The sequence below is a fragment of the Chlorocebus sabaeus genome, chromosome 26, assembly GCF_047675955.1.
Source record: "Chlorocebus sabaeus isolate Y175 chromosome 26, mChlSab1.0.hap1, whole genome shotgun sequence".
Taxonomy (NCBI): Eukaryota; Metazoa; Chordata; class Mammalia; order Primates; family Cercopithecidae; genus Chlorocebus; species Chlorocebus sabaeus.
Window position 1 is genome coordinate 7,470,831 of NC_132929.1, and position 13,554 is coordinate 7,484,384.

General features: G+C 42.4%; 1 protein-coding gene across 1 annotated transcript in view; it reads right to left on the reverse strand.

Annotated features, from left to right (window-relative positions):
• OTUD7A (OTU deubiquitinase 7A) overlaps positions 1–13,554 on the reverse strand; it is a 382,132-nt gene that overhangs the window by 82,175 nt on the left and 286,403 nt on the right. The window contains exon 5 of the mRNA XM_008017189.3: positions 10,228–10,407. Within this exon, the coding sequence (XP_008015380.3) occupies positions 10,228–10,407 (180 nt within the window). The remainder of the gene's footprint in view (positions 1–10,227; positions 10,408–13,554) is intronic.

Here is a 13,554-nt window from a genome sequence, read left to right on the forward strand (position 1 = left end):
GTGTTTCTCTTCGGTCTGGCTATTCTTTTGCCACAGCACTCTAGAAAGTAATGCTCTCCTCTGGCTTTATTCTTCTTGGGCTTTTCAGCCAGGGAATGAGAAATGCAGTGTGGGATTTCTCTAAGGTACAATATGTTACCATGTTAGGAAGTCGATTACCTAGAAAGGAGATGTATCCTCTTGGTGCTGCAAAAGCACCCTTGTTTTTCTAAGCCCTGTGTTCTAATGACTAACATTGCACATAAAACAAGAATGCTTAAATATATGTTAGGAATAGGTTATCTTTTTTCATAGTCAGTGTTTTCAGTAAGGAGAAGTCTTTTTAGCAAGGCGGTAGATCTTTCATTTTTCTCAGGAAAGCATGGTCTCTGGTGTTTTATTCAAAAACCTGCTGCCTGTGTTGCCTAAATTAAGTCTAAATAAAGATTGTCTAAGCCCTGTGGCAAATGCCTGAGGCTATTCCCTGAGGTCCCAAGGACTCCCAGTGTCCTCCAGTTCAGCCTGACCACTAGTGAGGTCTGCGCTCCTGCAATGCCCCCTGAGGTCCACGCTGACCAGCACACCACGGTCACACGGAAAACCCAGCCCCAGCCTTCACCCGGAACAGCAGCATCCTCCTTCCCCACTTGCAAGAGCATTGGACAGAAATGGCATTCATGGAGTTTTGTTAAAACAGACTAAAAAGCATCGGCTTTCGATCCTGTGGCAAGTTAGTTTCAAACCCAAAGCGAGTTCCCAGAAAGTTCATGTATTTTCCCATTATAATGAATACAGAGTCACAGAGACAGACTATATTTCACAATGGGTGGTTTAGATTCACCTTCAGTTTCACTCTGAGACCAACAGGATTAAGTTCTTCGTATTTTGAGGAAAGGTAAAAAGAGAAGTTAAGCCACACAGGCAGTTAGAAAGAAGAGAGAGGGAGTGTGCGGGCCCAGCTTGGGGGGTGGGGGCGGCCCATGGCTTCCCACACTGGTTCAGGTACTTGAGTGCAGGAGCAGCGGAGGCTTGTGTCTTTCTACCTCGTGCAAGCCATGCTGAGGCCACTCATCTTGCCACATACTACCTTTTTGCATCTGGGAAAGAAGGAACTGCCCCATTTTTGGGGACCTGATGGAGAGGGACATCAGGCATTAGAGAACTGAGGTGTTATGTGCACCCGCAGTTGGTGGGACAGACAATCTCGAGGCTGCTCTCAACAGTGGGCACCTGCTGGTCAGGGGCACCCATGCTCCTCCCGGCCCATCAATCAGCACCGACATGAGACACTTCAAGGGCCTTGGAAACATGGTGATTCCTAGGACAACAGGATGCTATTCTGCAGTTCTAAACATGAAATATTTGGAGTCTAAAGGAAAAAAGTATTTTTGAACTAAAAATATTAATAGATTGTGTTGAAGATCATATAATGAGAAATATATGCTCCTAATTCTAACATTTCCCGTGACACCCCAAGAATGCACATGTATCATCTCTCTCTCACACACACACAGAGTCACAAACACACACACTCACATACTGATTCTTTAAATGTGAACTCAGTGATTCTGCTTTTGGATGTATAAATAAAATGTTTTACAAGAATTATCATGATCAAAGTTATGTCTCAGAAAAACACAGAAAGATTAAAGAACAAAACAAAACATAGTATAAGAATGTACAGAATTTCCCTGCCACTGACAAAGGGGAGATGTATTAACTATAAATTCTTTTTTCATTTATTTTCCTTTTATTTTTAATTTTTACAGAGATGGGGTCTTGCTGTGTTGCCCAGTCTGGTCTCGAACACTTGGGCTCAGCGAGGATTACAGGAATGAGCCACCGCACCTGGCCCTGCATTTTGTTGTTTTCTTAGTTTTTGTTGCTCTGGCATCTGGGACCTCCCTGACTGGGGAGAGGCTGCCCCTCCGGGGTGAAGTGATGTTAGAGATGGCAAAGGCCTTGCCCGGCAGCATGCCTCTCCTATGCGGAGCCGCCAATCCAGAATCTACGCTCCCAACCACCCTCTCCAGCTGGCTCTTACTCTCCAGGAGGCAACATGCCTTTGCCCTAAGCACTTCAGGCCAGGTATCAGGCAGCCGGAGACAGGCCCTTTGCCCCTGAGCTGGCTGCAGTGATGCACACTAGCTGGGGTAGGGGCTGCTCCCCCTGCCCTGCCGCCTTCCCATAGAAACCATCACAAAGGCTTTGGTCCGTGCTTCCCCTCACTCCTACCTCCGCACGACCCGCGCCTCCCAATGTGGCCCTGCATGCTGCCCTTGGCCTCCTGTTTCCACCTTCATGACAGTAATTTCTGTGTTTGCGTGTCTTATGACACCTGATTAAAACGGATCCTGGGTACATTTTAAAACAAGTGGACAAAACTTTTCCTAAAGGGTGAGATAGAAATATGTTAGGCTTTGTGAGCCACGCAGTCTCAACTACTCACCTCTGTCTTTGCAGCACTACAGCTGCCGAAGACAGCACATACATGAGTGAGCGTGGGGGAGTCCCAATAAAACTTTACTTAAAAAACAGGCCAGGTTGGGCTGACAGGTCATTTTCTGGCCCCTGATTTAGAATATGAAATGTTCCATTTTCCGTTTTAGCACACTATGGTTTCAGGAAGAACTCAACTAAAGGAGACATAAATTCAATTCGGAAACTCTGTAATTCAATAGGAATCGATATGATTGCTCGCAAGCCTCAATTAATAGGATTATGCTGGGATAGAGTCCTATTTTTTTTTCTTAAATGGTATCTAAGAAAAGTCAGATCACAGCATGTAACAGCACACTTACTAGGCCCTGATTCTGCCAACCTCTCTGGTAGCAGACAGGAGGGTCCTTCTAGCCCCTGGATCAGGAGGATAAGATAATGGGTTGGTTTGTTTGCTGCCAGCTCAAAAGAGCAGGAACGGCCATGTGGTCATCTGTCTGGACTGCTGCTGCATGAAAGATACCAGGAGCCTTAACCGTGTGCTACAGTCAAGGAAGGCCCTGAGAACAAGACTGAGCCAATGACTGGAAGGGGTGGTTCCTCTGGAGTCAGGTCTAATGGCAGAAATGAAACCGAATTTAAGAATAATCAACAAGAGGGGCAAGACAGTGCACAGCCTCAGTGTCCTGTCCTTACACCCACCTGGAGATCCCCAGGGGAAGGAGGTGGCAATGGGTGAGACCGACGGAGAGGGCCTGGGGTAGGGCGTCTGGTCCTGCCTTTCGTCTCTCTAGCATGGCTCCAGCATAGCCTGCCTTCCCTATCATCCCCCAGCCCCGACCCTGTGCCAGCTGGAGAACGTCAGGTGGTGCTGGAGCACAGCTGGGTGGGGCAGCAGTCACCACGAGCACCACTTCCCTCCTTTCCCAAACACACCGGGGAGCTTGGCAGTTACACCAGAGCGGGGCAGTCCCTACAGGAAACAAGGACTTTCTAGAAGAGAGGAGCTGGGAGCAGCCCTCAGGAGATAATCCAGCTGTGCGGAGGGGAGCAGGCGGGGAACTTCTAGAGGCCAAATGACAACATCCAAGGCTCTCCAGCTTGAGGACCCTTCCCCGCCACTCATCTGGAGGAGCACCCACCAGAGCCTGTGCTCCAGCACAAGTGAAGATGGATGATAACCGCACGCCCCAGGAGCTTCCAGGGAAACTGTTACAGAAAGGCAACATAGTACTGGCCACGAGGATTAGATTAAAAAATGAGCCTAGTAAATATGTGCAGAGAGATAAAGAGAATATCAGAATGCAAAAATAATAATAATAATAATAATAATGACAAAGAATTAACTTGCGATGAAAAAAATTTAATGGGACTAATAATGCATTCATGTGCAGAATAAATGGGGATGTGAAAACATCAGGTCAAGTGAATCTCTTAGAAGACATGAGGAACAAGCTGCAAGAACACGATGGAGGAAGAGGTGGAAAGTGTTCAAAGAAAATAATTTCAATCTAGAGTTTTTAATCTACTAAATGAAAATATAAGTATACCATGTAAACCTTTTAAGGCACTCAAGGCCTTAGGAGATTGACCATGCAAAAATTCTTTTTGGAAGTAGTCTCTGAGGAAGTTTTTTTTTTTTTTTTTTTTTTTTTTGCAAAAGAGAAATGAATACATGTGAATAAATAAAGGAGTTAATTGTTATCTAAATAAGCAAAGGCAACAAAAAGTATCTAAATATGATTGAGAGCAAGTAGAGGCAGGACAGAACAACATAAAATCATATTAAGAGATGTATTTTGCAGGGGAAAATATAGTTGTTAAGTTTTTAAAAATAATAGGAAGAAAACCAAAATATTGATTTTAATAGAACAGCAGTAATTGCAATGTGAGTAAAAGTAGAATGTGTAACTTGCAAACCAGTAGAAAAATTCAATTAGATAGAGAAGATAGGATAGAAAGATGGATTGAATTAACTACTCAAAAGATAGAGATTCTTGGATTGGATAATAAAATAAAACCTAATAATAAGTTGTCTACAAGAATCACATCTAACATGAAAGGATAAGGAAAAATTGAAATTACATCAGCAGAAAAAATGATATTTCTGGCAAATATGAACCAATAGAAAGCCAGGGTAGCTGTTTAATATCAACAAAAGCAGATTTCAAGATAAAAACTGTTATATCAAATGGCTTGACAAAGAGACAGCCTATATATTGGTTAAAAAACATACTAGAGCAAGATAATCTAAAAAATTATTAATATACATATACCTAACAAGATAGCATCAAAACAAATACAGCAGAAAGGATGAAACTCAGAGAAGACACAGATAATATGTATTAAAATTTCTAACTCAATTATGGCTTTTCTAAACAACAGAATAAACAGTCAAGAATAATCTAAGATATAGATTCAAATATAGCTTGAATGATAGGCTGAGCTAATAGAAACAAACACAGCATTCATTCTCAACAGTTCAGGAGAATCTACCTAATGCAATAAAATAAAAAACTGAATTAATTGTATAAATATGAAGAAGAACATACAATTATTTCAGATGATACTACTGTATACTTAGATATCTAAGTGATTCTCTTAGGACAAACTATTAGAACTAATATGAGAATTTACGTAGCTCACTGAATAAAAGACAAATAAGTAAAAAATGAGTTTCTTTTTTCCATGCCTAAAATCTGAACAGAATCTGAATATGTGGAGAGGCATACATAATGTTCTTGGATAGAAGAACAATATTACAAATGCAAATTATTTTTAAAATGAAATAAAAATCTATTCCAATTCCACTCAGAATTATAATTTTAAGGTTTAGATGGCAAAATAAATATTCAAAAACAGCAAAAAAATAAAAAAAAGGAAAAGCATAGCAATAGAAGGGTTTGCTTAGCAGAGAGTGATACCCTGTGAAACCACTGAGTCAAGTGTAACAGGGTGGCAGCCATGGGGTGGGCAGAACAAAGTATGGAAATAGGTCCAGGTATGTTGAGAATTTAATATAAGGCAAGGCTGGCATTTTAGTTCAGTTCAGTGGGGAAATGTACTTGAATAACTCACTCTCAATCCAGAAGAAAGCAAAACCAGATTATTTGCTATTATAAAAATTTCAAATTGATGAAAAGACTCAAAGAACAAAATTTAAATTAAATATAAGAATATATTTCAGGCTGGGTGTGGTGGCTCATGACTGTAATCCCAGCACTTTGGGAGGCTGAGGCAGGCGGATCACAAGGTCAGGAGATTGAGACCATCCTGGCTAACACAGTGAAACCCCATCTCTACTAAAAATACAAAAAAATTAGCTGGGCGTGGTGGCAGGCACCTGTAGTCCCAGCTACTTGGGAGGCTGAGGCAGGAGAGTGGTGTGAACCTGTGAGGCAGAGCTTGCAGTGAGCCGAGATTGTGCCACTGCACTCCAGCCTGGGTGACAGAGCAAGACTCCATCTCAAAAAAAGAAGAAGAAGAAAAAAAAAAAGAATATATTTCAGTAACTCTATAGTCCAAGAAACCTTCCAAAGTGAGAGGGAAAGCTCATCAGCCATGAGAGCAAGATAATGTAAACATTATGTATGGGAAAACATACATACATTCTGAAAAGAAAGTCCTAAGGCAAGAGATACAGTGGGAAACACACACACACACACACACACACATGAAATATATGTTTTAGTCTTTATTACAAAGACAGCAACAAATTGATAAGAAAAGGCAAACTAATCAATAGAAAATGGACAAAGTACCTGAACAGCCAAGTTACAAAGGGGAAATCCAATGGCCTAACAAGCAAATGGCAAGATGAGAGTGTAAACAAGACACCATTTTCCACTTTTCAGAGTAGAAAAATAACATAAACACATTTGATGTAGTTTGGATATTTGTCTCCAAATCTCATGTTGAAATGTGATCCCTAGTCTTGGCGGGGCGGCCTGGTAGGAGGTGTTTGGATTAGAAGCAGACCCCTCATGAATGGCTTGGACCATCCCCTTGGTGATAAGTGAGCTCTTGCTCAGTTCACACGCAATCTGGTTGTTTAAAGGTGTGTGGCACCTCCCACCCACCACTCTCTCTCTCTTGCTCCAGCTCTGGCCATGTAAAGTGCCTGTTCCCTCTTTGGCCTCTGCCATGATTTTAAGCTTCCTGAGGTCTCCCCAGAAGCTAGGCAGATGCCAGCACCATGCTTCCTTTAAGCCTGCAGAACCATGAGCCAAGTAAACCTCTTTTCTTTATAAATTACCCAGCCGCAGATATTTCTTTATAGCAATGTAAGAATGGACTAACATAGAAAATCAGTACCAAGGGGTACCTGAAAATGTGAAAGCAACTTAGAAAGTGGGTAATGGGCAGAGGTTGGAAGTCTGGAGGGTTCAGAAGAAGACAGCAAGTGAGGAAAAGTTTGGAACTTCTTAGGGATTGGTTAAACGGTTATGACCAAAATATGGATAATGAAAATGGACAACAGAGTCAAGGCTGAGGAGGTCTCAGATGGATATGAATAAATTATTGGGGACTGGAGCAAATGTCACATGTTTTGCCTTAGCATAAGGGAGGAGACCACCCCTCATGTTGTCTTATGCCCAATTTCTGCCTCCAAAGAAAGAAAAAGTAAAAATAAAAGGCAGAAATGAAATCCACAAGCAGACAGCCCAGCACCACACCCTGGGCCTGGTAGTTAGAGATTGACCCCTGACCTAATCAGTTATGTTATCTATAGATTACAGACATTGTATAGAAAAGCACTGTGAAAATCCCTGTCCTGTTGTGTTCCAATCTAACTACCAGTGCATGCAGCCCCCAGTCACGTATCCTGTGCTTGCTCAGTTGATCACAACCCTCTCATGCACACCCCGTTAGAACTGTGAGCCCTTAAAAGGGATAGAAATTGCTCACTCAGGGAGCTTGGCTCTTGAGACGGGAGTCTTGCCGAAGCCCCCGGCCAAATAAACCCCTTCCTTCTTTAACTTGGTGTCTGAGGAGTTTTGTCTGTGGCTCGTCCTGCTCGTCCTGCTACAAGCAAAGAGCTCAGCTACATTCTGTTCATACCTTAGGGATCTGTGGAAATTTGAACTTGATGATTTAGGGTATGTGGTAGAAGAAATTGATAAGCAACAAAGTATTCAAGAAGTGGCATGGCTGCTTCTAACAGTCTGCATTCAGATGCTGGAGCAGAGAAACGAGTTGGAACTTATATTTAAGGGAAGCAGAATGTAAAAGGGAAGCAGAATGTAAATGTTTGAAAAATTTGCAGCCTAGCCATGTGGCAAAGAAAGAAAAAGCTTTTTCAGAAGAATTCGAGCAGGCTGAGGAGCAACTACTTGCTAGAGATATTTGCATAATAAAAAGGGAGCTAAGTGAGTGCTAATACCCAAGACAATGGAGAAAAGGCCCTAAAGCATTTCAGAGACCTTCACAGCAGCCCCTCCCATCAAAGGCCTAGAGGCCTAGTTGGAAAGAATGCTTTCAGGGGCCAGGCCCAGGGCCCTGCTACCTTGTGCAGCTTTGGGACACTGCTCCCTACATCCTGGCTGCTCCAGCTCCAGCCTTGGCTCAAAAGGTCCCAGATACAGTTCAGGCTGCTGCTTCAGAGGGTGCAAGCCATAAGCCTTGGTGACTTTCACATGGTGTTAAAAACCTGTAGACATGTAGAATGCAAGAGTGAATGAGGTTTGGCAACCTCTGCCTAGATTTCAGAGGATGTATGGAAAAGCCTGGGTGTCCAGGTAGAAGTCTGCAGCAGGGGCATAGCCCTCACAGACAACCTCACTAGGGCAGTGCCAAGGGGAAATGTGAGGCAGAAGACCCTACACAGAGTCCTCATGGGGGCACTGCCTAGTAGAGCCGTGAGAAGGGGGCCACCACCTTCCAGACTCCAGAATCGTAGATCTACTGGTGGCTTGCACCCTGCACCTGGAAAAGCTGCAAGCAGAGAGCAGCAGTGGGGGCTGAACTCTGGAAAGCCACAGGGGCAGAGCTGCCCAAGGTCTTGGGAGTCCACCTCTTGCACTGGTGTGCCCTGGATGTGAGATCCGGAGTCAAAGGAGATTATTTTGGAGCTTTAAGGTTCAATGATTGTCCTGCTGGGTTTTGAACCTGGGTGGGGTCTGGAGCCCCTTTCTTTTGGCCAATGTCTCCCTTTTGGAATGGGAATGTTTACCCAATGTCTATACCCCCTTGTATCTTGGGTGCGAATAACTTGTTTTTGATTTTACAGGCTCACAGGTGGAAGAGACTTGCCTTGACTCAGACGAGAGTTTGGACTTTTGAGTTAATGTTGGAACAAGTCAAGACTTTGGGGGACTGTTGGGAAGGCATGATTGTATTTTGCAATGAGAAGGACAAGAGATTTGGGAGGGCCCAGGAGTGGAATGATATAGTCTGGATATTTGTCACTACCCAAATCTCATATTGAAATGTAATCCGGAGGTGAGGCCTAGTGTGAGGTGTTTGGATCATGGGTTGGGGGAGATCCTTCATGAATTGCTTGGGCCATCCTCTTGGTGATAAGTGAGCTCTCACTCTGAGTTCATATGAGATCTGATCATTTAAAAGTATGCAGCACCTCTGCCTTCCAACTCATTCTCTCTTGCTCCTACTCTGGCCATGTGAAGTGCCTGTTCCCTTTGCCTTCTGCATGACTGTAAGCTTCCTGAGGCCTCCCCAGAAGCTGAGGAGATGCCAGTATCACACTTCCTGTAAAGCCTGAAGAACCATGAGCCAATAAATCTTCTTTTTAAAATAAATTACCCAACCTTAGGTATTTCTTTATAGCAGTGCAAGAATGGCCTAACACACCATACATTGTAATATCCAGTGCTGGCAAGAATGAAGGGAAACACCCGGTTTCACACATGGTGAGTAGAAATATGTTAGGAAAGAAGTCCTAAAATTATTCAGCTAGAAACACACATGTGTTGGCACAGCAAATCCATTCTGGGAATGCAAACCTATAGAAACAAAAGCACCAGTATGTAAGATTACAGGTATAAAGATGTTTCTTTCAGCATTGCTTGCAGTGGCAATTAACAAACAATAACAACGACAAAAACCCAAGCAAAAACAGAATCACCATGAATACAGCAGCGATCTAAAAATTAACACATTATAGAGTAAAATGTAGCTATTAAGAGATTATGTTCATAATCTCTTAACAGAGATATGTTCATAATTCTCCTGCTCAGTGAAACAAGCACTTTGTAGTGTGCTGTGCATTAGACTCTGATGTGTTTGATTTTGAACAAGATAGCAAGAGGAGCAGGAGGAGACCACCAGGATGTTATCAGTCGTCATTACACTGATGAGATCTGGGAGGTGTGCAGGAGAACGTTCCTAAGTGTTCCTCATATATCTCAGTATTGTTTCCTTTGTTATAATAAGCATGTCTTACTTTCATAACGAACAAAAAGGATAGAGAAGATGGAGTGCATGGGGCAAGAAATGTGGCGCTGAACAGACTTGGAGACTGTTACTTTGGAAATAAGTAAAAGAACTAGAGATGTTTGGTCTGAAAAAACCAGGACTCCAGGAGGAATGCTGGCTTTTACTCACTTATTGGGCTTTTGGGGTTCTAGGAAATCAGACTCATTTTTCTGCTTTTCTGAGGTAGAGGCTGGAGCCATGGATAGAAGCAACAAAGGACATTTCGGCATAGTGTGAGGAAGAAGGCATCGAGAGTCCAATTTGTCTGCACCTGGGAGGTGATAACCCCACCATTCTTTGTACCACCCAACCCACCTGCGAGCTGTGATGCACTGGCCTGGGCAGCTGTGCCCAGGCTCAGTCCCTCAGCGGTACCTTGGGCAATGTCGTCCTGCCTCTGCAGGCAGGGCCGCTCCACCTTGTGCCCGGGCTGTGGCTCTCGCTCTGGCTGCTTGGGACCCCTCCCCTCGTTGAACACATGCGGCAGATTGGCTGTGTGCACCTGGCGGAGCTGCTCATAGTCGCTCAGAGCGGCTGTCAGGTCCCAGTTTTTGCCTGTGGACAAGAAGTGACAAGAGGTGACAATATGAACGCATGAATAATGGTCTCATCATAGAGAAGAACCGTAACAAGAAGGGTTTCCCATGAGGACATAAACTAATGAATTTTCTACCAGTAGTTCTCATTTTTCAAAGGGGAAAATGGCCCTCTGCATGACTCAAAGTAGAATTTCATACCCATAAGTGACGTCCATCTAAAATATGTGACTATACACAGTTTCAGAGCCTTTAGGTTCAAACACACACACACACACACACACACACACACACACACATATCTAAACATTGCACCCCTGATTATCACATCCGCCTTTGAAAATCAAGTTGTAGAGCTTACTCTCTGAGGGGAACAAAGCGTCAAGTAAAGAAAAATGAATTGAAATAATTCTCAAAGTTTCTTTGGGCTTTTGCTCAGAGTTTTACTTTTTAAGCTTACTATGAGAGAAGCAGAAGCTCGGGGGGGATTGTCTTGTTAGTGAGTGTTGGTAGGAGATAGGCTTCCAAGCTCAGGCTCTGCGCCGGGTGCGATGCCAGGCTGGGCAGGGGTGCCCTGCGCGGGTACACACTCAGCAGGGCTCCCACCCCGACACGGGGTGCTGGACTGGCACTTCGTAGCACTAGGCGCAGCTACACTGGGGAGTTGGAGGCAGCGTGGGCACTCCGATTCCCGACTCTGAGAGTCGGTGGACTTGTAACAGCAGGAAGGAGTGTCACACACTGCATCTGATTCAGTGAGGCATCATCCTACAGCACGACTGGGCGACTATAGTTAACAATATTGTATATTTCAACATAACCAGAAGCGTAGATTTGGAATGTTCCCAACACAAAGAAATGATGCATGTTTGAGTTGATGGATATCCCAATTAGCCAGATTTGATCACTACACACTGTATGCTTATATCAAAATATCACATCTGCCCCGTCAATATGCATAACGATTATGTATCCATAAAAATTAAAAATTAGAAAAAATTTAAAAAGAAATCAAAGAATTAAAAAGTTAGCCTTAATTTTAAGGAGCAAATAAAAATAAGCTCCCCTCTCATCTTTTCCATTTTAAGTTACTGGGAACCCCAACAGATGTCACATCAAGTAAGGATGAGAAGGAAAGGCACAGAGGCCCATGGTGAAACCTGAGGCTAGAAGACTGGGGCAGCCACAGGATACATGTCCCTGATGCCGGGATACTCACTTTTGGGAAGGAATGCAACCCAGAAGAACAGTCAAGAACATAGGTTCTAGAGCCTGGTTTTGAGCCCTGGTTCCACCTTCTAACTAATTCTCTGATGGTGAATATATCATTTCATCACCTAAGGCCTTGCCTTCCTTCCTGCACAATTAGGATAACACAATCCATCTAATGAGAACTCTTAGGAGGGTTAAATGAGAAAAGGAGATAGTGTTTGTAAAGTTCTTCCTTTATGGAAAGTGCTTAATAGATGGTAATTACCATTATTCTCACTAATTGTAGGTTTTTGTTTTATGTTTAACTTCTAGCACTTGGAGTTAAAAGCCAGTGAGTAAGTGATAGAGCTGAGATTCAAATACAGATCTGCCTTGATTCAAACCTTAGCTTTTGGTGTTATCGTTCCCTTGAACCTGACCCAGCTTTGGACATAACAGCTCCTGGTTGCTGACACACCTCCTTCTCTACGTTGCCCACCTACCATGACCCTTCATAACCAGAGTTTACCCTTTTCACCTGGATCCCCACTCTCCATCCCCACCTTGCCAATGCATTCAACTGCTGGGTTCTACTCTCTTCTCCACAGATTCACCTATACTCTGTGAGGTTCTCATTCGACTGTTACTAATGCCATGCTCCAAACACACCGCGACCATAAAATCCATGGGAGGGCACTAGAGGCCTAATTCTAACATGGATATTTTCATACTTCTTCTTCTCTTGCACCCTGGGATGCTCTACGATCCCTTCACTGGTTCCTTTGCCTCTTCCTGCCCATAAAACACATGGATTCCCCTAATTTTTCTTCTTGCTCTTCTTTATTCTTAATTTATACCCTCCTTTGAAGATTAAGTCCATCTCTATGAGAATAAGCTTAATTCTAGTTACAACTTATATCCTAAGTTTTAAAGCCAAATATCTTGACTATGGCAGATATTAGCTGACTATCCAGTTTCTATTCTCCTCATCTAATTCTATATGCTCAGAATTCTAATTTATTTTGGATAGCAATACACACAGCTCAAAATATTCATTTTCTCCTGCAGATCTTCAAAATATGTTCCATATGTTCCTGTTGTCCTATCTTTCTGTATTTGCTTACTCTGTTCCTTCTTCCTGGGATAGTTCCTTCAAGCAGCAAGACAGTATAGCTGTATGGAAGAAGACCTTAATCAAAAGAATCCAAAGACTGAGGAAGTTGCCTGTGAAGTTTTTCTTTCAGGATGCCTCAATTTCTGATTATCACCAAACAGCAAGTTATTGGATTACTAGCAGGCACAGGTTTCATGGTAAGAACTACAACCTCTAGTACAGTTTACTGCTGAAAATGTTTATGCCTTAAACTTCTAAATCATTTGATTTTTTTTTCATTGTCTTAAGAGGCAGTGGATTTCAAGTTAAATTTAACATATGTATTTTGGCACTCAGAGAGGGATGAGCTGCTTTAATTTAGTACAAAACCATCATAGCTCTGAAGAAAAACTATAAATCAGATATACATGAACTCGCAAGAGGAGGTGAAACAGAAACTGACTAAACTCAGGGGGAAAAGGAGTCAAATTGTTTTAGGAATGAAATTAAACTATAAGGGAGAAAAGAGAAAACAGACTACAGATTGCATAGCAAGAATGAATGATAAATATGAAAAATAAGGAGACAAAACAGAAATAAAGAAACACAGGGTTAAAGAAAAATGTTAGATATAAAGTAGGTAAAAAAAAATCCAACATACTCATAATTGGAGCCCCAAATAAGAAATCTAAAATAATGGAAAAGGAAAAAAAAGAATTTAAAGATTTTAATTAAAAAAACAAACTTTTTGAAATATTTGTTTTTACATATTTAAAGGGCACACTGTATAAGGAAACTGTTCTTAGTCAATACCAACATATATCCTTTAAAAATTATCCTCTTTTAAAGATAAAGATAATTTTTTAAATATGTAAGCAAAAA